This window comes from Lissotriton helveticus, chromosome 6 (genome assembly GCF_964261635.1).
Source record: "Lissotriton helveticus chromosome 6, aLisHel1.1, whole genome shotgun sequence".
In the NCBI taxonomy this organism is placed as follows: Eukaryota; Metazoa; Chordata; class Amphibia; order Caudata; family Salamandridae; genus Lissotriton; species Lissotriton helveticus.
Genome location: NC_136067.1, coordinates 85,468,666 through 85,493,055, shown reverse-complemented (window position 1 = coordinate 85,493,055; position 24,390 = coordinate 85,468,666). Strand labels below are relative to the sequence as shown.

Below are 24,390 nucleotides of genomic sequence, written 5' to 3'. Positions count from 1 at the left end.
AAGCGCAGAGTGGCGTGCAGGTGGGGCAGGGGGTGAGCCCCGAAATTTAAGGACTGGATTTCTGATTTCATTTATTGAAAGGACCAGTTAGCGACCTACGTGGAATTGCTGCCTGCCTCACCCTGCCCCAGAGAAATCTGGCAACCCCTGGTGGAGTACTTGAGGGAACTCTTGACCGGAGTCCTGCTGCCAAGGTGGGAATGATCAGGCGGGAAAATTGAGATCCGAACCTCTGTGGCGGGAGTGTGGGGGACAAAAAACATGCTCACACGCAACCAAGCTGTCCATAGCAATCACTGCATTGTGAAATAGAAAAGTGACCGTCTCTCCCAGGAGGTGTTTGTCTTTACATGGGAATCTGTACTTACCTTAATGTGGATAATGCAAATATGTGGGTACAACTTAATAGCGACATCAGTTACCTGTATGACATCGATATGTACAAAAGTTTTGTTGATATTGAAATACATCAATATGTGAAATTATTGTATGCCTCGATGTATGAAAGTTGGAAAATTAATTTAAAAAAAAGGTGTAGCTGTAATTTGTGAAGGAAGGCTGCTTCCTCGTTCTTATGCGACTGGAGATTGGACATGTAATGTACCATATAGGTATGTGATGGGGCAGATACACCAGCTCTTCCGCTTCAAGGGGAACATTACGGCTCAATTAATCAGATGATGCTCCTCTTGCCACCTTTTCTACTGGTAATTTGCATCTCTTGGGCACCTACAGTACATTGAGACTATATCCACTTGATTTTTCTTGTCAGTCGGACCTTTTGATGTTCTTCCTGGACTCAGGTTGACTTCTCCTGGCAGGTGCAACCCAGCTCAATGCTCAGGGAGGTGAGCTCTTTATCTTTTGACAGGTCACAGCTGCTGAACCTTCACACGGGATTCCCATACTGAGCCCAGTCTGGAGAAATGGTGACCACCCAGTAGAGATTCTGCTACTGGTCAGTTGTCTTATAGTCTTCTGGTGGCCAAGGTGTTAAAAACTGAGCCTTCCACAGGGTCTTCTCTGCTTGAAAATGTTCTCACTACTCCGGACTTGGAGATGGTCATGTCTCTTTTCTAAGTCAGATAGGTTTAGACAGGTACAGGTGATTTGTAGATTGAGACTAGGAGAGTTCTCACCTGTTCCTGTTACCCCTGGAAACGCAAGCACTGCAGGAAATGAGGGATGTGCAGATTTTCCTTAGGGGTGGGGTGTGAAGGCGGGGTCTTTATCTGAACTAAAGAATGAACTGGTAAAGTCCCATTCCACCACCAAGTACAATTGGTGTTCTGGAAGGGGTTTGGTCAGGAGTATGTGCAGACTGCAGCCTGGCATGCCTAGTGTGAATGTAGCAGGCTTACACAAATGATTCACCATCTTGTGAGACACAAACACAGGAACCAAATGCACTACAATTTTCAGAATGTCATCTATGAGCCATATTCGTACCACACATTCCCTTACACCTAAGTCCTTCCAAACGGTAAAACAATGCATCAGAGTTATGGGGAGAGAGCAGACCTTTAGCAGAGAATAGTTGCTAAGCAGTCCCGTGCAGAGCCTCATGCATTGAATCATGCTGCTTCCAACACCAGTCTCCACATAGCCCGAGATTAGAGTCAATAGCTAACACCATCACTTTGTGCCTTTAGAAAGGACTGAGGGTTTATCTGTACTCTAAAAGCTCCCTGTGGTTGAAATGAGCACTGGGTTTGATGAAAGCCAAGATTAGATATTATGCCTGGTTATTTATTGATGCAGGAAACATCTTCCAAAATGTGTATATTATGCACATTTGTAAAAGTTCTTCCCATTTCAAAGCTGCAAAGTTCAAATATGTGTTGCCTGTGAGGCACTGGCTTAAGCAGATAATGTCTTGAGGTAACCTCAATACTGCAGCCAAGGTGCTACAGCGCCCCACATAGAGATAATAAGCGCTGTATAAATGCTACAGATTTGGAGGCAACTTGTGAACATGTAGCACAGTTTCGCAATGGGAATACGCGCATTTAATGGCTCAATGCATTTGTCGCGGTGAGGCTGCTGGAAGCATTTATGTTCTTTTAAGGCCTTGTTGTTATCTCCTCTCTGCCCAGTAATTTTGCCTTTTGTCTGTTCTTTTTATTCTCTCGTCATTACCCCTCAGATCTGGCAGTATGGAAAGTGGGTGGACGTGGTGGTCGATGACAGGTTACCAGTCAAGGATGGCAAGTTGATGTTTGTGCACTCCGCCGACCTCAAGGAATTCTGGAGCGCACTGCTGGAGAAGGCCTATGCCAAGTAAGTGGTCTTTGCATCCCCCCACCAAGCCTATAAAGTCCAATAATGTCCTGAATCTTATCTTACCATCTTACCATTCCAGAGGGTTGAATTTACAATCACCACCCCAGTGGCATGAGGTTAGAAACTCTGACCACAACAGAGGCTATAGTTTACAAACAGTGACCATTTCAGAGGCTAGAGGTTACAAAACACTGACAACACCAGAGGCTTGCGATTACCAAAGAATGATCACACCAGAGGCTTGAGGTTACAAACACTGACCACATCAGAGGTTTGAGCTTACAAAAAGTGACTGCATGAGAGGCTTGAGTTTACAATGACCACCTACAGGCTTTATGTTACAAAACAATGCCCACCCCAGAGGCTTGAGTTTGCAAACAGTGACCAGACCAGAGGTATGAGGTTACAAACATTCTTGAATCAATCCCTAGTCATCGAAATGGGAGTCCCACAGTAACATAATCAAGCAGTAGTTAACAAATATCATAGGCTATAATGGCCCATGCCATGTTTTAGCCGATCTATGCCCATTTTTAAACAAGCATTTGCAATGCAATAGATCTCGCATTCATTAAGTTTGAGCTATTGGCATTGCTAAATATTGCAACACCAATTGCAACCAAAGTCTAAAAATTGTAGGCCAAAACAATGTGTATTTATTTTTGTAGCAATGGTGGCATGCTGCGCTTTAGATGAATATGTTTAAAAGTAAAGTGCGCCATACTGCGATTGCTACAATAGTTAATTGTGGATGCGTTAACAATTGATGTATGCACTGATGGCTGGTGGTGTGTGTGTCTGTAGAAATTGTGCACTGATGGCTGGTGGTGTGTGTGCCTGGTGGAAGTGTGCACTGCCGGCTGGTGGTGTGTGTGCCTGGTGAAAGCATGCACTGACGGCTGGTGGTGTGTGTGCCTGGTGAAAGCGTGCACTGACGGCTGGTGGTGTGTGCCTGGTGAAAGCATGTACTGACGGCTGGTGGTGTGTGTGTGCATGGTGAAAGTGTGCAGTGACGGCTGGTGGTTTGTGTGTGCCTGGTGAAAGCATGCACTGACGTCTGTTGGTGTATGCCTGGTGGAAGCGTGCACTGACGACTGGTGGTGTTTGTGCCCGGTGAAAGCGTGCACTGACGGCTGGTGATGTTTGTGCCCTGTGAAAGCGTGCACTGATGACTGATGGTGTTTGTACCTGGTGAAAGTGTGAACTGACAGTGTGATTGTGTGTGTGGTTGTGTGTGTGTGGTTGTATGTGGGGTTGTATGTGTGGTTGTGTGTTGTTGTGTGTGTGGTTGTGGTTGTGTGTGTGTGCAGTTGTGTGCGTGTGTGGTTGTGTGTGTGGCTGTTTGTGTGTGTGTGTTTGTATGTGTGGTTGTGTTTGCAGTTGTATGTGTGGTTGTGTGTGTAGTTGTGTGTGTGTGGTTGTGTGATTGTGAGTGTGGTTGTGTGTGTGATTGTGTTTGTGGTTGTGTGTGTGTGCGTGGTTGTGTGTGTGGTTGTGTGTTGTGTTTGTGGTTGTGTGTGTGGTTGTGTGTGTGTGGATGTGTGTGTGGATGTGTGTGTGGTTGTGTGTGGTTGTGTGTGTGGTTGTGTTTGGTTGTCTTTGTGGTTGTGTGTGGTTTTGTGTGCTTGTGTGTGTGGTTGTGGATGCGTGTGGTTGTGTGTGTGGTTGTGGGTGGCTGTGTGTGTTGTGTTTGTGGTTGTATGTGTGGTTGTGTGTATGTGATTGTGTGTGTGCTTGTGGTTGTGTGGTTAGGTGTGGTTATGCATGTGTTTGAACGTGTGGTTGTGGTTGTATGTGGTTGTGAGTGGTTGTGTGGGCTTGTGTGTGTGCCTGCGGTCGTGTGTGGTTGGGTGTGTGGTTGTGGGTGGTTGTGTGTGTGGTTGTGTGTGTGGTTGTGTGTGTTGTGTTTGTGGTTGTATGTGTGGTTGTGTGTGTGATTGTATGTGTGGTTGTGTGTGTGATTGTATGTGTGGTTGTGTGTGCTTGTGGTTGTGTGGTTAGGTGTGGTTATGCATGTGTTTGTGTGTGTGGTTGTGGTTGTGTGTGTGGTTATGTGTGTGTGTAGTTGTGGTTGTGTGTGGTTGTGAGTTTGTGTGGTTGAGTGTGGTGGTAGTTGTGTATATGTGTGGTTGTATGTGTGGTTGTGTGTGTGTGGTTGTGCGTGTGGTTGTGTGTGTGTGGTTGTGTGTGTGGTCGTGTGTGTATGTGGGTGTGTGTGGGTGTGTTTGTGTGTGTTTGTGTGTGTGGTTGGGTGTGGTTGTGTGTGCTTGTGTGTGTGGTTGTGTGTGTATGGTTGTGTGTGTGGTTGTGTGTGTGTGTGTGTGTGGTTGGGTGTGTAGTTGTGTGTGTGTGGGTGTGCGGTTGTGTGTACTTGTGTGCGGTTGTGTGTGTGGCTGTGTGTATGTGTGTGGTTGTGTGTGTGCTTGTGTGTGTGCTTGTGGTTGTGTGTGTAGTTGTGTGTGTGCTTGTGGTTGTGTGTGTGTGTGGTTGTGTGTGGTTGTGTGTGGTGTGTGTGGTTGTGGTTGTGTGGTTGTGTGTGTGTGTGGTTGTGTGTGTGTGTGGTTGTGTGTGTGGTTGTGGCTGTGTGGTTGTGTGTGTGTGTGGTTGTGGTTGTGTGGTTGTGTATGTGGTTGTGTGTGGGTGTGTGTGTGGTTGTGTGTAGTTGTGTGTGTGGTTGTATGTGTGCGGTTGTGTGCGTGGTTGTGTGTGTGGTTGTGGTTGTGTGTGGTTGTGGTTGTGTGTGTGGTTGTGTGTGTGTGTGTGGTTGTGTGTATGGTTGTGGTTGTGTGTGTTGTGTTTGTGGTTGTATATGTGGTTGTGTGGTTGTGTGTGTGGTTGTGTGTGGTCGTGTGTGTGCTTGTGGTTGGGTGTGGTTGTGCGTTGGTGTTCGTGTGTGGTTGTGTGTGTGTGGTTGTGTGTGGTTGTGGGTGTGGTTGTGTGAGTGTGTGTGGGTGTGGTTGTGTGTGTTTGTGTGTGTGGTTGGGTGTGGTTGTGGTTGTGTTTGTGGTTGTGTGTGTATGGTAGTGTATGTGATTTTGTCTGTGGCTGTGTGGTTGTGTGTATGTGTGGTTGTGCGTGTGGTTGTGTGTGGGTGGTTGTGTGTGTGGGTGTGGTTGTGTGTGGTTGTGGTTGTGTGTGTGTGTGTTTGTGGTTGTGTGTGTGGTTGTGTGTTTGTGTGTGGTTGTGTGTGTGTGGTTGTGTATGGTTGTGGGTGTGGTTGTGTGTGTATGTGAGTGTGTGTGGAAGTGGTTGTGTGTGTTTGTGTGTTTGGTTGTGTGTGGTTGTGTGTGGTTGCGTGTGTGGTTGTGGTTGTGTGTGTATGGCTGTGTGTGTGATTTTGTGTGTGGCTGTGTGGTTGGGTGTGGTTGTGTATGTGTGTGGTTGTGCGTGTGGTTGTGCGTGTGGTTGTGCCTGTGGTTGTGTGTGGGTGGTTGTGTGTGTGTGGTTGGGGGTGTTTGTGTGTATGGTTGTGTGTGTAGTTGTGGCTGTGTGTGTGTGGTTGTGTGTGTGGTTGCGGTTGTGTGTGGTTGTGTGCTTGTGTGTGGTTGTGTGTGTGTGTGTGCGTATGTGTGTGGTTGTGTGTTGTTGTGTGGTTGTGTGTGTGTGTGGTTGTGTGTATGTGCGTGGTTGTGTGTGTGTGGTTGTGTGTGGTTGTATGTGTGTGGTTGTGTGTGTTGTGTTTGTGGTTTTGTGTGTGTGTGGTTGTGTGTGGATGTGTGTGTGGTTGTGTGTGTGGTTGTATGTGTGTGGTTGTATGTGTGTGGTTGTATGTGTGTGGTTGTGTGTGCGTGTTTGTGTGTGTGGTTGTGTGTGTGGTTGTGTGTGTGGTTGTTGTGTGTATGTGGCTGTGGGTGTGGTTGTGTTTGTGTGGTTGTGTGTGTGGTTGTATGTGTGGTTGTGGTTGTGTGTGTGGTTGCATGTGTGTGGTTGTGTGTGTGTAGTTGTGTGGGTGGTTGTGTGTGTGGTTGTGTGTGTTGTGTGGTTGTGCGTGTGGTTGTGGTTATGTGTGTGGTTGTGTGTGTGTGGTTGTGTGTGTGTGGTTGTGTGGTTGTTGTGTGTGTGTAGCTGTGGTTGTGTGTGTGTGATTTTGTGTGTGGCTGTGTGGTTGGGTGTGGTTGTGTTTGTGTGGTTGTGTTTGTGTGGTTGTGTGTGTGCTTGTGTGTGTGCTTGTGGTTGTGTGTGGTTGTGCGTGTGGTTGTGCGTGTGGTTGTGTGTGTGTGGTTGGGGGTGTTTGTGTGTGTGGTTGTGTGTGTAGTTGTGGCTGTGTGTGTGTGATTGTGTGTGGTTGTGTGTGTGGTTGTGTGGTTGTGTGTGGATGTGTGTGTGGGTATGTGTGTGATTGTGTGTTGTTGTGTGGTTGTGTGTGTGTATGGTTGTGTGTGTGCGTGGTTGTGTGTGTGTGGTTGTGTGTGGTTGTGTGTGTTGTGTTTGTGGTTTTGTGTGTGTGGTTGTGTGTGTGGATGTGTGTGGTTGTGTGTGTGGTTGTATGTGTGTGGTTGTATGTGTGTGGTTGTATGTGTGTGGTTGTGTATGTGGTTGTGTGTGTGTGTGGTTGTGTGTGTGTGTGGTTGTGTGTGTGGTTGTGTGTGTGTGGTTGTTGTGTGTATGTGGCTGTGGGTGTGGTTGTGTTTGTGTGGTTGTGTGTGTGTGTGTGGTTGTATGTGTGTGGTTGTGTGTGTGTTGTTGTGTGTGTGGTTGTATGTGTGGTTGTATGTGTGGTTGTGTGTGTTGTGTGGTTATGCGTGTGGTTGTGTGTGTGGTTGTGTGTGTGGTTGTGTGGTTGTTGTGTGTGTGTAGCTGTGCTTGTGTGTGTGTGGTTGTGTGTATGTGTGTGGTTGTGTGTGTGGTTGTGTGTGTGGTTGTGTGTGTGGTTGTGTGTGTGGTTGTGTGTGTGGCTGTGTGTGTGTGGTTGTGTGTGTGTGGTTGTGTGTGTGTGGTTGCGTGTGTGGTTGTGGTTGTGTGTGTATGGCTGTGTGTGTGATTTTGTGTGTGGCTGTGTGGTTGGGTGTGGTTGTGTATGTGTGTGGTTGTGTGTGTGGTTGTGCATGTGGTTGTGCGTGTGGTTGTGTGTGGGTGGTTGTGTGTGTGATTGGGGGTGTTTGTGTGTGTGGTTGTGTGTGTAGTTGTGGCTGTGTGTGTGTGGTTGTGTGTTTGGTTGTGGTTGTGTGTGTGGTTGTGTGTGGTTGTGTGTGTGGGTGGGTATGTGTGTGGTTGTGTGTTGTTGTGTGGTTTTGTGTGTGTGTGGTTGTGTGTGTGTGTGGTTGTGTGTGTGCGTGGTTGTGTGTGTGTGGTTGTGTGTGTGCGTGGTTGTGTGTTGTGTTTGTGGTTTTGTGTGTGAAGGGTTGTGTGTGTGGATGTGTGTGTGGTTGTGTGTGTGGTTGTGTGTGTCGTTGCATGTGTGTGGTTGTATGTGTGTGGTTGTGTGTGGTTGTGTATGTGTGTGGTTGTGTGTGGTTGTGTGTGTGGTTGTGTATGTGTGTGGTTATGTATGTGGCTGTGGGTGTGGTTGTGTTTGTGGGGTGTGTGTGTGGTTGTATGTGTGGTTGTGTGTGTGTGTGGTTGTGTGTGTGGTTGTGTGTGTTGTGTGGTTGTGCGTGTGGTTGTGGTTGTGTGTGTGGTTGTGTGTGTGTGGTTGTGTGGTTGTTGTGTGTGTGTGTAGCTGTGGTTGTGTGAGTGTGTGGTTGTGTGCATGGTTGAGTGTATGTGTGTGGTTGTGTGTGTGTGTGGTTGTGTGTGTGTGGTTGTGTGTGTGTGGTTGTGTGTGTGTGGTTGTATGTGTGGTTGTGTGTGTGGCTGTGTGTGTGTGGTTGTGTGGTTGTGTGTATGTGTGTGGTTGTGGTTGTGTGTGTGTGGTTTTGTGTGTGGTTGTGTGTGTGCTGTTGTGGATGTGTGTGTGTAGTTGTGCGTATTGTGGTTGTGTGTGTTGTGGAAGTCTCGCCAGACCAGCACATGCGCTGGGTCAGGTGAGACCTAAAAAAGGACCAAATGTTGAATACAATCAATCAGTTTCTAGCACTCTCTAGTGTAGTGTAGTTCATATATTCCCAATAGGCTCTGTGCATTGAAATAACATAAACAATAGTTTAGACATAGCACTAAGGTCGACTAGGTCTCTATTGAATATGTTAGACTTAATTATGAATGCCAGCTAGCTCAGAGGTCACTAGAAACTTTCTCGAGTGAACAGGAAGGAATTAACTTTCCTGAATAGACAAGAAGGGATTCGTTTCTGACAACCGCATAAACATGACAACTTTGCTCCCTCCAGAATAAGGAGTATATCTCCAGAGTCGCGGAAACAATAGATGGCTATTTCACTCAGTCAATCGTGCATGCTTATTTTCACCAGGAGTGCAGAGAAATAGAGAGACGGGCGTTTTCAATAAAAGTGGTTATTTATTGAGCAGTCTTCTTTCTCATGCAAGAGAAGTGAATTGCCACAATTGCAATACTTGTCATAAAGTAAAGTGCGTACAGTAAAAGGAGTATTATGAAATAATACTGTAAAAGCATTTATATGGTTTCTAAGCCAAAAGATACTTAAAACGGATAAAATACATACAATGATAAAAGTTGACTAAACATACTCAACTGGTGTTTCTAAAATACGCCTATCCCGGTGTACCTAACCTAAGCCTAGTACGTGGGAAGGAGCAAATGATATATAGTTTGAGTTAAGATAGTTTTGCCGAAAATCTGAATCAAGAATTCTCTAAGGATCTAATCAGCTCCGTACCTTGGTTATAAAATGAAGGAGGTCTTGCATCTCTTTCTCAGGACTCGATCTTCCAGCAACCCGCAAGGGTGACTGGAAACACTGGAGCTGGATTTCTCGGCAGGAGAAAAGACAGCATCTCTCTCAGTGCGTCAATGGGAGGGTCGGCTTCCTTCGGCACTCGTCACAGCAGGGCGTCGGGTAAGTAGATAGCCGATCTGCTCCAAACCACCGTGTGTTTGCTAAGGCAGCTGTTGGTATATTTATACCTGGAAGGTGCCGAGTTTGACGTAAGGTTGGACATAAGACGTCACTAAGAACTCGCAGTTCTTTTAGGACTCCAGGAGTTCTTGGACAAATAAAACAGAACCAGGGGGAATTCCCGGGCTGCTGGAGGCTTGGTTTGTTTAAAGAACGCGTTGTACTTTCTAGGAGTCTATGGGAGTAGCCTTGTCGTATTTGGACTGCATTGGCTATGACTAAATATGGATATGATTCTTATGCCTTTATAAGGATATGATTTGTTATAACCACATAAGGGCATGAATCTGGAATATTTAAATAGGGTCCTAGATACGTTCACAACACTAGAACACTTCCAGCAGAGGTAGATTCCTTCAGATTTTCACCACACATCGTGTGTGAAGGGAGTCTCCCTTGAGTTCCACTCAGTTCTTCTTCAACTTTCTTGATTTTTTCCAGGAAATTTAATTTTTTCATGCTTGTCTGATAAAAAAAAGGTCTTTTTTGCCCATGTAAGACCTGCGGCAGGAAAAGAGTTCATGTGGATGATCCACACAAAGACTGCATTTATTGCCTCCACCCCAACCAAGTATGGGCGAAATTTGCAAATTCGCGTTCCGTGAATTCGCGCGAAATCGAATTCGCAATCCGCAAAATCCACAAATTTGGGCGAATTTGCGGATTTTTGTTTTTTGCGTGTTTGCGGGGTTTTTTGCGTGTTTCGCGGGGCTTTTTGCGTGTTCGCGGGCCTCTTGCATGGCGAAGTTACCCATGCGGTCGTGTATGGGCACAGCACCCTCTGGTTCACCACTGCCACCCTCTGGTTCACCACTGCCACCCTCTGGTTCACCCCTGCCACCCTCTGGTTCACCCCTGCCACCCTCTGGTTCACCCCTGCCACCGTCTGGTTCACCACTGCCACCCTCTGGTTCACCACTGCCACCCTCTGGTTCACAACTGCCACCTCTGGTTCATCACAGCACCTCTGGTTCACCACTGCCACCCTCTGGTTAACCACTGTCACCCTCTTGTTCACCACTGCCACCCTCTGGTTCACGACTGCCTCCTCTGGTTCACCACTGCCACCCTCTGGTTCACCACTGCCACCCTCTGGTTCACCACTGTCACCCTCTGGTTCACCACTGTCACCCTCTGGTTCAGCACTGCCACCCTCTGGTTCACCCCTGCCACCCTCTGGTTCACCCCTGCCACCCTCTGGCTCATCAGAGCACCCTCTGGTTCACCCCTGCCACCCTCTGGTTCACCCCTGCCACCCTCTGGTTCACCCCTGCCACCCTCTGGTTCACCCCTGCCACCCTCTGGTTCACCCCTGCCACCCTCTGGTTCACCACTGCCACCCTCTGGTTCACGACTGCCACCCTCTGGTTCATCACTGCCACCCTCTGGTTCATCACTGCCACCCTCTGGTTCATCACTGCCACCCTCTGGTTCAGCACTGCCACCCTCTGGTTCACCACTGCCACTCTCTGGTTCACCTATGCCACCCTCTGGTTCACCCCTGCCACCCTCTGGTTCACCCCTGCCACCATCTGGTTCATCACTGCCACCCTCTGGTTCACCCCTGCCACCCTCTGGTTCACCCCTGCCACCCTCTGGTTCACCCCTGCCACCCTCTGGTTCAGCACTGCCACCCTCTGGTTCAGCACTGCCACCCTCTGGTTCAGCACTGCCACCCTCTGGTTCATCATAGTCACCCTCTGGTTCATCACTGCCACCCTCTGGTTCACCACTGCCACCCTCTACCGAGACCTTTTGTGACGCAGCGGCAGCACAAAAGATGTGCCATGGTGCTGGGTATTAACAACGTGATGCATCTGAGAGATGCGTCACGTTGTAAAGCTCTGCTCCATCAGGAGGCGTTCCGGCGCGTGGGAGGGCGTTCCTGCGCAGGAACGCCTCCTAAAAGTGGCTGAGTGAAATCTACAAGATTTCACTCCGTCACTTTTAGGCCAATGCTGCGTCAAAACCCTGCGCCTGCTTGAAGCAGGCGCAAGGCTTGATGCAGCATTGGGGAGATAGGGCGTGTTTCGCTGGGCTTTTTGCGTGTTCGCGAGCCTCTTGCATGGCGAAGTTACCCATGCGGTCGTGTATGGGCACAGCACCCTCTGGTTCATCACTGCCACCCTCTTGTTCATCACTGCCACCCTCTGGTTCACCCCTGCCACCCTCTGGTTCACCCCTGCCACCCTCTGGTTCACCCCTGCCACCCTCTGGTTCACCCCTGCCACTCTCTGGTTCACCACTGCCACCCTCTGGTTCAGCACTGCCACTCTCTGGTTCACCCCTGCCACCCTCTGGTTCAGCACTGTCACCCTCTGGTTCACCACTGCCACCCTCTGGTTCACAACTGCCACCTCTGGTTCATCACAGCACCTCTGGTTCACCACTGCCACCCTCTGGTTAACCACTGTCACCCTCTTGTTCACCACTGCCACCCTCTGGTTCACGACTGCCTCCTCTGGTTCATCCCAGCACCTCTGGTTCACCACTGCCACCCTCTGGTTCACCCCTGCCACACTCTGGTTCACCACTGCCACCCTCTGGCTCATCAGAGCACCCTCTGGTTCAGCACTGCCACCCTCTGGTTCAGCACTGCCACCCTCTGGTTCAGCACTGCCACCCTCTGGTTCAGCACTGCCACCCTCTGGTTCACGACTGCCACCCTCTGGTTCATCACAGCCACCCTCTGGTTCATCACAGCCACCCTCTGGTTCAGCACTGCCACCCTCTGGTTCAGCACTGCCACCCTCTGGTTCAGCACTGCCACCCTCTGGTTCAGCACTGCCACCCTCTGGTTCAGCACTGCCACCCTCTGGTTCAGCACTGCCACCCTCTGGTTCACCTATGCCACCCTCTGGTTCACCACTGCCACCCTCTGGTTCAGCACTGCCACCCTCTGGTTCAGCACTGCCACCCTCTGGTTCAGCACTGCCACCCTCTGGTTCAGCACTGCCACCCTCTGGTTCAGCACTGCCACCCTCTGGTTCAGCACTGCCACCCTCTGGTTCAGCACTGCCACCCTCTGGTTCACCTATGCCACCCTCTGGTTCACCTATGCCACCCTCTGGTTCACCACTGCCACCCTCTGGTTCACCCCTGCCACCCTCTGGTTCACCCCTGCCACCATCTGTTTCACCCCTGCCACCCTCTGGTTCAGCACTGCCACCCTCTGGTTCAGCACTATCACCCTCTGGTTCACCCCTGCCACCCTCTGGTTCACCCCTGCCACCCTCTGGTTCATCATTGTCACCCTCTGGTTCATCACTGCCACCCTCTGGTTCACCACTGCCACCCTCTACCGAGACCTTTTGTGACACAGCGGCAGCACAAAAGATGTGCCATGGTGCTGGGTATTAACAACGTGATGCATCTGAGAGATGCGTCACGTTGTAAAGCTCTGCTCCATCAGGAGGCGTCCCGGCGCAGGGGAGGGCGTTCCTGCGCAGGAACGCCTCCTAAAAGTGGCTGAGTGCAATCTACAAGATTTCACTCAGTCACTGTTAGGCCAATGCTGCGTCAAACCCTGCGCCTGCTTGAAGCAGGCGCAAGGCTTGATGCAGCATTGGGGAGATAGGGCCCCTCAGAGCATTGCTGGAGCTGCGTCGCAAGCGCGACGCAGCTCCAGCAATGTGCTGCTTTTACGGCACAGATGCGTGACGCATCTGTGCCATTTTTGCCACATGGTGCGCCGCATTGTAAATGCGGCGCCCCATGGGTGGCGGAGCTGCGGCGCACAATAACTGGCGCATCCCTGGGGATGCGCCAGTTATTGTAAATCTGCCCCTATACATGTAGCCAACGAGGGAGCATTTACTGATTAGACAGTAGAAAGTACTCCAGTTGAGTAGAGGTATTGCACAAAAAGGTGGCATCTTCGTGGACAAACACGCAGGGCGGGATTCATTCTGCCCCCTGTTAGGCTAGTTTTTTGTGCCCTTCTGCCCTCTTAGACTCGTTTTTCCCTTGTTTTTCTGCCCTTCTGCCCTTTGTTAGATTCGTTTTTCCCTTGTTTTTCTGCCCTTCTGCCCCCTGCTCGACTCATTTTTTTTGTGCCCTTCTGCCCTCTGTTAGACTCATTTTTCCCTTGTTTTTCTGCCCTTCTGCCCTCTGTTAGACCTGTTTTTTGTGCCCTTCTGCCCTCTGTTAGACTCGTTTTTGTGCCTTTCTGCCCCGTTAGACTCGTTTTTTGTGCCCTTCTGCCCTCTGTTAGACTCGTTTTTCCCTTGTTTATCTGCCCTATGTTAGACTGATTTTTGTGCCTTTCTGCCCTCTGCATCACCACATCATCACTCAGCGCTACCCCAGCATCACTCAGCACCACCACATTATCACTCAGCACCACCACATTATCACTCAGCACCACTACATTATCACTCAGCACTACCACACCACCACAGCATCACTCAGCACCACCACAGCATCACTCAGCACCACCATAGCATCACTCAGCACCACCACAGCATCACTCAGCACCACCACAGCACCACCACAGCACCACTCAGCGCCACCACAGCATCACTCAGCACCACCACAGCATCATTCAGCACCACCACATTATCACTCAGCACCACCACAGCATCACTCAGCACCACCACAGCATCACTCAGCACCACCACAGCACCACTCAGCACCACCACAGCACCACTCAGCACCACCACAGCACCACTCAGCACCACCACAGCACCACTCAGCACCACCACAGCACCACTCAGCGCCACCCCAGCATCAATCTGCGCAACCATTCAACAACAACTGGTTCAACTATGTTCTCTCAATGTTTCAAACTTTATTACAAATGTCACAAAAAGATGTTAATATTTCACTTCTGTTCTTGGATTTTCGTCATAATAAAATACACTGAACATAATCTTCACAAAAGTTATTTACAAAAGTTTAAGCTATTGCCATTATAAATTAAAATCACTTTTATTTAAGTATTAATTATTTTAAAAAAATTAAAAGCCATTGTAATTTGTAATATCAATACAGCTAAGTCACGTTAATACAAAACATGTTGCATTACAAATGCTATGGGTGTCACATTTGCGAAAGTTATAACTATTGGCATTGTAAATGAAAAAGCTATTAATTTAGCTATTTTCAAAACCAACACATAAATAAAAAAAATTGTCATTTAGAAGACCAATAGCTCAAACTTTCCTAATGCGAGACCTATTGCATTGCAAAGGCTTGTTTTTATATCTCTCAGTGCTTCCTGTTGAGGTTTAATTTTCGTGACAGGCGCCTCATTGCCTACTTGTAACTATTCTCCGACCCTGTTTCAAGGGTCAGAGCAGGGTCAGAGAATAGTTGCAAGAAGGCAACGAGGCGCCAGGAAGCACTTACAGGCTTACAGCAGCAGGTGCCCAAGTTGAAGTTAATTTCTTTGTAACCCTTTTGTAAAAGGTTACAAAAAATTAGCTTCAACTTTTGCACCTGCTGCTGTAACTCTGTAAGTGCTTGGCTGAAAATTCGTCCCTGCTGATTCGCGGATCGCGAAATCGTGGAAAATCCACAAATTCCGCGAGCGGAACGAATTATCAGCCCATATGCCGCACTTTCTTATCAAAGACTCTGCGGGATAAAAAGGGGAGGCTGCTTTTTTGGCTGCAGTAGACAAATCAACAAAAGTCACCTGATGAGGAGAGTGATGGTTCTTCTAGGCCTCACAAGAGAGACAGATCACAGGACAATAACTCTGGAGAGGGCAGGAAACACCTCAAACGCTCCCAAGAGAGAAAAAGCTCTAAGAAGGAGAAACTTCATAATGTCTCCTCAGAGCCTGCATCTTTCTTACCTACCATGCCTTCAAGTAAGGAAAAAGATCGTCCTCAAGCCTCTTCCTCAGATTCTATGAGGCACAGAGCTGACAAAAAAACATTGTTGTAGATATCACTGACAACAGCACTATGCTCATCAAAGACTACAAGTACTATAGTGTGATCGTCAGCGCTATTGAAGGCAGGAACAGTGACTGTAGCCATCTCTGGTCCTTTACCATTGACGAGAATCTCCCAATCTAGGAGCCTATCGACAGTGAGTATTCCTCCACCGTTGTTGGCAACGAAAGAATTATCAACGTCAATCCTTTTAACTAAGATCTCATCAACGAACATCTCATCGACGAAGACCCTATCGACGAAGGCCCCGTCGACAGCTGATCTGTCGACAATGACCCTGTTGACGACAGAAACTCCTGTATCGTTGATTACAGTATCGTCAACGCCAACATCAGCAAAGGTAAATATTGCCAAGGTTACGAAAACCTTCCTGCATCCGGAGGTAACTTCAGGCAGTACGATTTCCACTGTGCCTCCTTCACACCTGTTGGACTTACAAGATTTTTATGATGATGATGATGGAATGGATGGGGTAACTCAAAGCCCGTCTGAATTACATGTCAAATACCAGGAGGAAGATTAGAATTATGAAGATGAGGAGCAATATTATCAACCATTTCTAGCTCCACCACTTCATTACCAACCTTATGGCTATCCCCCTGAGCCTCGTCCCAGAGAAATGTCACACTTGCCACCTTCTCTTTTCCAGGACCTTCAGGCAATGCTGGCTGACCACAGACCATAGTTTCCACCTCAGGGAGGGTTACCAAATAGAACCACCACCACCTCAGTCGGAACCTCCAAGAACACCGATTTTTGCATCCACCAGTGACACCTACAATAACACTGCACCACTAATAGCGGCGCCTGCCACTGAAGATCTCTCATCCTCAGATGAGGATAGAAAACAAGGAGGGATCCCGGATCTTCACCCAATGACGGATCCTTGGGACAATTACATTATTCCCACTCCCTCCCCTCCACTACATCCTCCAGCGGACTCGCCTCCTGAAGACATTGGGGGTTCCACAATTTAATGGAAAGAGGAACCACCAGGTTCCATCTGCCAATCACTGTGAAGCATACATCCTGTATGATTTTAAAGAGGAAACTAGAACATCTGTACAAATGATCGCCATAATTGATTACATCTGTCAGGAGGGAGTCAAAATTATGGAGACACCAGCTAAGATATCGCCAGGGCTCCCTCGGATTGATAAGAAATACAGGGTTTCAGAGGATTCCCCTTCTTGCCTCACAGATCACCTAAGGCCAGATTCTGTCATTTCCCCGCAGCACAGAGGATATCTAAAAATTCAGCCGCTCCCATCACAACTCCCCCTGATAAAGAAGGGTGTAGTTTGGACATTATGGGGAAACGTCTTTCCAGCATGGCTGCAGTCCCAGTTCGGGCAGCCAACGCCCAAGCCGCAACGACCGTCAGATATGGTCTGACAAGGCTTCTATGTTAAACCTCATCCCAGAAAATAGAAGGCAAGAGGCTAGAAAGATCCTATTGGAAGGAGAGTGAGGGGCCTCGGAGACCATCAACTGTGTTATGGACATCACAAATACAGATTTCCGCTAGCTGGCAGGTGCAGCAGTGTAACGGTGACAAGACGTCACTACCTTCAGACCCGAAGTTCACACAAAGATATCAGACATTGCGTTTGATTGGTAAACTTTGTTTGGGAAACATATTGACGAGGCGCTTGTAACTATTAAGACTGACACAGCAAAGGCTTTGAGCATCCTGAAATATAGAAAAATGCCTTTCAGAGGAGCCAAAGGACGTTGTTTCACTGCATTCAGAGGTGGTTATCAGAGAACCCACCAGCACCAAGCCTATCAGCCGCAATATAGACAAACCTACCAGACTCCTACATACCGCCAGTCCTCTATGGCTGGTTTCTCTCGTCAAGGGGGCCGCAAAAGAACACCGACCCATAGACGAAACGCAGGAAGAAACCAATGATCTGGACCCTTCCTTCTCCCCATCCTGTGGGTGCGAAGATCTCCAATTTCTTGCGAAAATGGGAGGAAATAACGGACCAATGGGTATTAGATCTGCTCACCTTTGGTCATAATCTAGACTTCACGAAAAGACCTCCCACTACTCCACCTAAAGGAGCCCTCCCCCTCGCCTTGACTTATTGCACAAGGAGGCAAAATTCATACTCTCAAATGGCGCGATCAAGGAAGTTCCAACTCTACAAAAGGGTCAGGGTTTCTACTTCTGTTTTGTCTTGATAAAAAAGAAACCAAGGGAGTGGAGACCAATACTGGATCTCAGGAAGCTCAACAAGTTCCTAAAAAACACAAATACTCAGGATGGTAACTTTGACCGAGATCCTACGTCGCCTCAAAAGAGGAGACTTTATGACCTTCCTCGATCTGGAAGACTCATGTTTCCACATCCCCATCCATCGAAACCATCAAATATCTCAGATTTACGGTAGCTGGTAACCACTACCAATTCAAGGTCCTCTCTTTCGGCCTCAAATCAGCACCCAGGATATTTACCAAATGCCTCTCTCCAGTAGCCGCAGCCCAACACTCTGAAGGTCACCAAATATTCTTTTACTTGGATGACTAGCTGTTGAAGGCGCTAACTGCATGACAAGCTACCTGAATGACAAACGCTTGTCTTCAATTGTTCCACGATCGAGGACTGACAGTAAACTTAAAGTCATTGTTTCTTCCTAGACAAGTTATATCATTTTTGGGATTCAAACTAGATACAGTCCAGTGCAAAGGCTTTCTATCAGCCGAACGCCAGATAAGACTACAGCCGTTGGCATTAGCCATCTCAAACAAGCATTGGCATAGCCAATTGGTCTCGCCTTTGGGACCTTATAAGAGATTATTAAAGAGATGTCCATGACTGTACATGGAGGTTTTATTGAATCGTTAACACATTGCCATTTAGAGCCTGCTGCATATGCATACAAATTGCAACATAACAAATGCTGACAGCAGCAGGGCCCATACAGATAGCAATATAAAAAAGAAAGATTGCAGCAGTCACACACAGAGAGCAACACAACAAATACTGATTTTTGCTTAATGGAAAAGTTAACAGATTAGCTTCACCTTTCTTACACTCTTTACTTTAGATTAGAAACTCACCCACTGCAATATAACAGGCGGGGCAGCTTCATTTAAGGATCTAAAGGTTTTCAGTGCTTGAAGCATATAATCCACACCTCCAGTGTTGCAGATCTGTCAAGGACCCCAAAGAAGACTCGCACGGAGGTCAGGATTAGGGGGGGGGTTCAAGACACAAGAATCAGGTGGGCCCACAACTTGCACCAGAACCTTGCTGGCCTCCTCCTAATCGCAACAGAGCTAAACTAGATGGGTGCGTGATTGTAGAAACTTTAAAGGAAGTTCTTTGTATCATCCCTCCTAACCAACGTCACAAACTGATGCACGTTTTCAGCGACAGCCCTACAGGTAAAAATTGAACTGTTGCTTGCCCGCCCTCTAGCCTAATATCCATGAAGGAACAGTTTCTAACATGCTCACGGATGGTGCACAAGCTTACAAAAGGATGCATCAGTCAAGTCAAAAACTTGTTAGTTAAAAAATCTGTAAGACAAGCAGCACATCATCGGGGACACTGTGCTGTATGGTTAAAACCCTTTCCAAAGCCAGAAGGTGTTAAAGGCGAGACCTATTGGCTTTACCAACACTTATTTTCTCCAAAGGTCTCTCCCATGTATTCGTGTGTATGTATTGCTGCCACCTGACTGTTCTTTTTAATGGAGTGAACAGTATTTAATGTCAAGGACAGTAAAAACAATGAAAGAAATCACTGAAACTTTCACCTTATCATTGCATATTTAAAAGAGCAAATCTAGTTGGAGATTACCTAGCAACTAATTAAACATACAGTAAATACATAAAAAATACAGAGGGTCATACTCACATTTCTATTTATGTTTTATGTCCAATCCTTACTGAATCTTAAAACAAGAACAAATGGTTGGTATCTTCCTCTGGAAAAGGTGGCAACCCCTATGTGGGGAGGATAAAACTAAGTCTGTCTTGTAGCGTATGTTTCAGCACTAACACAGTTAATGAACTGGACAAAAAACAGCCAATTAAGATAAGATTCCAATATAGCACAGTTTGCAGCAATATTAGCATGCAGCATCTGCTGGGCACAATTCAGTGTGCATTACTCACTCCATTCTGATAACTTGAACTAACCCTACAGGTTATTTTTATATTACACATTTATATTGTTTCAGAGGAAGGCAAGTTGCCTTCCTCTAAAAACCATGGAAGAGAAAAGGTTGATTGGTCTGTTGTGTCTATTTAATGTAGCAACACAACTTTGACAGCTGAGGGTGTTTAACATCACAAGTCTTCCAAGTGCGGCGTTTTTCTTTGCAGACATGTTTTATGGGGCTTTCTCCAGGTGTACTGTGATCCAATGTGCCATCTTAGTGAGGGTAAACTACCCCAGTGACAGGCAAGATGAGTTGTTGGTACAACTCTCTAGTCTGGAAAACACAAACTAGATTAGGCTACAAACGCTTAGGGAACAAATGCACAACGTGTACTGGAGGGAATTTTTTTTTTCCCATGACAGGTTGTTAGAAAGCTACCATTGTCGCTACTCTGCAACGATTATTGGTAGCAACAAACTAGAGATGGATACTCTCTCCATTCAGTCGGAGTCGAGATGGCACTAATCTTTTTACAATACATTATGAAAGGCATGCAGATTTCTGGTACATTCCTAAAAAAAAGTACAGCTGTAGGATGGCCATGGAAAAATAAACGTGTTCAGTGTGTCTTGTTTTAATAACCAGGAGTACATTGTAAGAATACAGTATTTTATTTACGAGGCGTTTAATTATTACTAACATCAGGGAGCCTGGTTACGACAAACCCTGTGAGAGCTGTTCACAAGACTTGGTACGTTAGGCTAAATGTAACAACGACTGTGATCTACAGGGCCTTGTCTCGTAAAAAGATGGAAACTTCACTATATATTTACTTCTGGCACCTTCAGCAACCGATTATGGCATTATTTGTTGTCTTTGAAAGACCACCATCCTCAGTGCAACCAGAAGATGCTCAAACAGCTATCTCGACTCCTTTATTTCCACAAGAAGCTTTATTGTGCCCTCTGTCTCACCCAACATGCTTGTTAAATAACCTAATCAAAGGCTTAAAGCAGTAAAGAGAAGTTGGGTACCAGTGTGAGCATGCAGCATACGCCTATCAAGAAGATATCAGCCACTGCTCCAAGATGTTGCGGGCTGCTGCGCCGATGAACTTTAGTTAAGGAAAGAGACAGGCCGCAAGATCTGACTGTGCCCACTTGCACCTCATTAGATTTACCCGTCACCATATTCCCTACTACTACAGGTCCGATGCCAAAAAGTCCCAATGTGAAGTGACTAAATGTTTTTGTAAACCATCTAGCAGAGTCCTAAACACCCCCGAATCCCAAACAGGATAAAGGCACGCATATAGCCACGCCAGTGAGGAAAGTAGACGCCGACCTGAAGCACGAGCGTGGTGCTGATAAAATAAAAGGAGCGCAACCTCCCAAGTCATACTAATAAACAGTTTGTGCAATTCAAACATACCACATGCTCTGCCTGCTCTTAAAGAGATTGTGTGAATTACGAGCAGCAACTGCCGCTGACATGATAGGGAAACGCAGCGATGGTGGGGAGGTGGTCGGGGGACAGCACCGCGAGTTGAGTAAAAAAAACACAAGCGCGCGCGCCTGGCACGCAAAGTAAAACAAAAGCAAGCAAGCGCCTCGTGCAAGCAGGGGGTGGGGGGAGTGCGGCCGAGGGCAGGCAGCGGTTCTCTTGCAGGAGCCAGCGCGATAACTGATAACATATGGCGCTGCTCGCTCCCGCAAGGCAATCGCCAAATGAGCACACGCTGCATTCAAAGCAATGCAACAAGTGCACGTTTTTGCCCACAAAGCTGATTCGATTGCAATAAGTCTTTTTTCCTATTCAGCGCATGCGCGCTGCGTAGGCGAGACCTAAAAAAAAGGTAAATTTCCGTATGGAGGTACAAATGGCTCCTAGGAATGTACTCATTTGCAATAGACCTAGTGCCCTTGGCCAGAATCAAGATGAAACCTCTTCAGGAGGAACATCAACATCAGTGGCTGCCAACAACGGGATCCTTTGAAGACATTCTTCATGTCACCCCGATCATGAAAGCAGCAATGCAATTGTGGTAGTACAGGCCAAACCTCTTGAAGGGCCTCACTTTCTTGCAAGGGATTCTAGATTACATCCTAACAACGGACACCTCTATGGGAGGCTGGGGAGGACACTTACAGGACCTCCAGATTTAAGGCAAGTGGTCCAATACTCAGAAATGCAGAATCCAGAATCAACAGTCTGGAACTAAAAGCCATAGTCCTCTCTCTAGAGGCTTTTTTCAATGAGGATACCTGGTGCCACCGTGCTGGTTCATATGGACAATACGACTAGTACATTTTATATAAACAAACAGGGGGGGACCAAGTCTCTTATGATTTCGCAAAATGCTCAAGAGTTACAGGAGGGGACAACGGACCATGGGATATCGCTCAGAGCAGGACACATTCCAAGCCTACACAACACACCAGCAGTTTCTCTTAGCAGAGCACCAGGCAGTAATCACAATGGGAGCTCTCTTAATACCACCTGGACAGAGTATTTGCAATGTAGGGAAAACCATCGCTAGACCTATTTGCCACAGACAACAATGCTAAATGCTAGTCCTGTGCCAGCAGGTTCCCTCTCCCAGGTTCTCAGGGCAATGCCCTTTCGATGCGATAGTCAGGTACCTAACCCTTTCCCCCATCCCACTGATCCTTAGAGTGCTGACCAAAATGAAGCTGAACGTTGCCACCTGATACTTATAGCTCCCAGGTGGCCCAGGCAACATTGGTCCCCAGAACTTTTTTATCTCTCCAAGTCCAGACCCATACGCCTGCAGACATCACCTTCTCTCCTGACCAGGAACAACAGACAGGTGTGCCATCTGGAACCAGCATCACTGCACTTGCATGCTTGGCTCCTAAGTTCTTGTAATTCAAGGAAATTAACATCTCTCAGGAATGCATGAACATTCTCGCAAAGACTAGAGCTGAAAGTACCAATAAAATATACAGACTGAAATGGAAAAGGTTTTGCTTCTGGTTCCAAGGAAACAATGTGCATCCATTTCAAATATCCCCAAAGCAGATTTTGCCATACTTCATCTCCTTTTCAAAATCAGGTTTGGCTTTCGCCTCAGTCAAAGTAAATCTGGCCTCTATCTCTTGTTACAAAGGAGTTTCCATAGCTCCTTCGCTTTGTGCCTCTAACATAGTGAAACAATTTGTGAAGGGTCTTTTCTGCACCTTCTATCCGGTGCGAGCACTTCCTCGGAACGGAAACCTAACGTGGTCCTAGCACAGTAGATGAAACAGCCATTTGAATGGATTCACAGAGCTGAATTATAGTTCTTGAGATGGAAGGTCGCTCTTCTCCTGGCTCGCACTTCAGCTAGGTTGGTGAGTGAAATATAGGCATTCACCGCCAAAAAGCCATTTCTCCAGTTCAAAGAGGATGCTGTGATTCTGAGAACTAATCCTACCTTTATCCCTAAAGTACCATTTCAGTTCCACCTAAATGAGCCGGTTATACTCTGTTCATTCTTCCCAAATCCATCAACACCAGCAGAGAAGGTGTTGCACACACTTGATGTTAAACAATGCCTCAAGTTCTACCTGCAGAGAACAAAGGACATCCAAAAGACGGATGAATTGCTTGTGACTATGGCCAAGGCAGGAAAGAAACAGCAATCACGAAAGATACAGTTGAGAGATAGATTTCTCTGAAAATTCTGTTTTGCCGCATTAAGGCTAACAGGCCTTTGACAAGAAGGACTAAAGCTCACTCCACCAAATCAATAGCTACGTCAGCATCCCTTTTCGCTGGAGTGACACTGGAAAAGATTTGTCATGCTGCGACTTGGAGAAGTACTCATACCTTCATGCATCACTTTTGTCTGAAATATGCATAGAGTATTGACACAGCCATTGGCCAGGGGGTACTACGCCATCTCTTCAACGAAGGTAAGCCTCTTTCTGGCAAAGAGAGCCCTTGTTCTTCTGGTAACAACAGGCACATATAAGATTATGATTGCATATAATATAAGTAAACATATTTATATATGTATTAGATTGCTTTTTTTCTTTCCTTCCTTTGATATTTTGTAGATCAAGATGAGATTCTATAAAAGGTAAGTTAGCATTTTCTCTGAATCATTATATAACTTGTCTCATATTCTTTATTTAAGAGTATGTTTTATTGGCTATGATCTATTCAGCCAGGATATGTAGTAACACTCAAGAAATTTAATACGCATGCGGATATCTGTAAGTATATCTAGTATAGTATTACAAACTTTGCTAGCAACATACTTTAGATGTCTCCCACCATCTACCACAGGCTACATGGTCTTGGGTGTTACTGTTTGCTATTCTGATTCAAGCATGTGAGTATATGAAAGATACCCAATACTGGATAAGAAATAAGTTACTTACCTGTAACCACGGTTATCCAGTATTGGTATCTTAGATTCACATGCAACCCACCTTCCTACCCGTAGAGGCTTTTGTCATTTGGTTATGGGATACTCACTTTAAACATGTGCTTGGAAAATCTCAGGCAATCTGTCTCTTCTGGGAATGTTCTAGAGGGTGCTAGAAGCTGATTGGTTGTATTCAACATTTGGTCCTTTTTTTAAAAAGGTCATAGATAGGCTAAAACATGTCATAGGGCCATTAAAGCCTATGATATTTGTTACCTACTGCTTGATTATGTTACTGTGGGACTCCCATCTTGATGACCGGGAATGATTCTAGCATTTGAATCTGTAAAAGATACCAATACTGGATAATCGTAGTGACAGCCACTCTGGCCCAGTCCTACAAATCTCTATAGTGGAGGGAGAATGCAGCTTTCCTTAAAGATACTACTCCAAATCCAGTAGATGTTTAAAAAAACTTTACAATATTCTATATCAGCCAGAGATCGGTCTACTAGCTGCCAACATGTTACAACTGCAAATGATTGCTAACATTCAGATTCAGTTAAAGAATCCTTTCCCTTCAGAATTTTGAAGGCTGATAATTGGGATGAAATTGCTGTTTTCTTTTAATGTTATTTTGTGACTTTAGTATTTTAATTGTGATGATTAGTGGTGATAAAAGTAGGGACAATAAAACAAACTGAAATACAAATGAATGTGAATATCTTTTATTGT

General features: G+C 46.7%; 1 protein-coding gene across 1 annotated transcript in view; it reads left to right on the top strand.

Annotated features, from left to right (window-relative positions):
• The window catches only part of LOC144762256 (calpain-1 catalytic subunit-like), an 879,063-nt gene that overhangs the window by 431,977 nt on the left and 422,696 nt on the right, over positions 1-24,390 (top strand). The window contains exon 4 of the mRNA XM_078647399.1: positions 2,147-2,280. Within this exon, the coding sequence (XP_078503525.1) occupies positions 2,147-2,280 (134 nt within the window). The remainder of the gene's footprint in view (positions 1-2,146; positions 2,281-24,390) is intronic.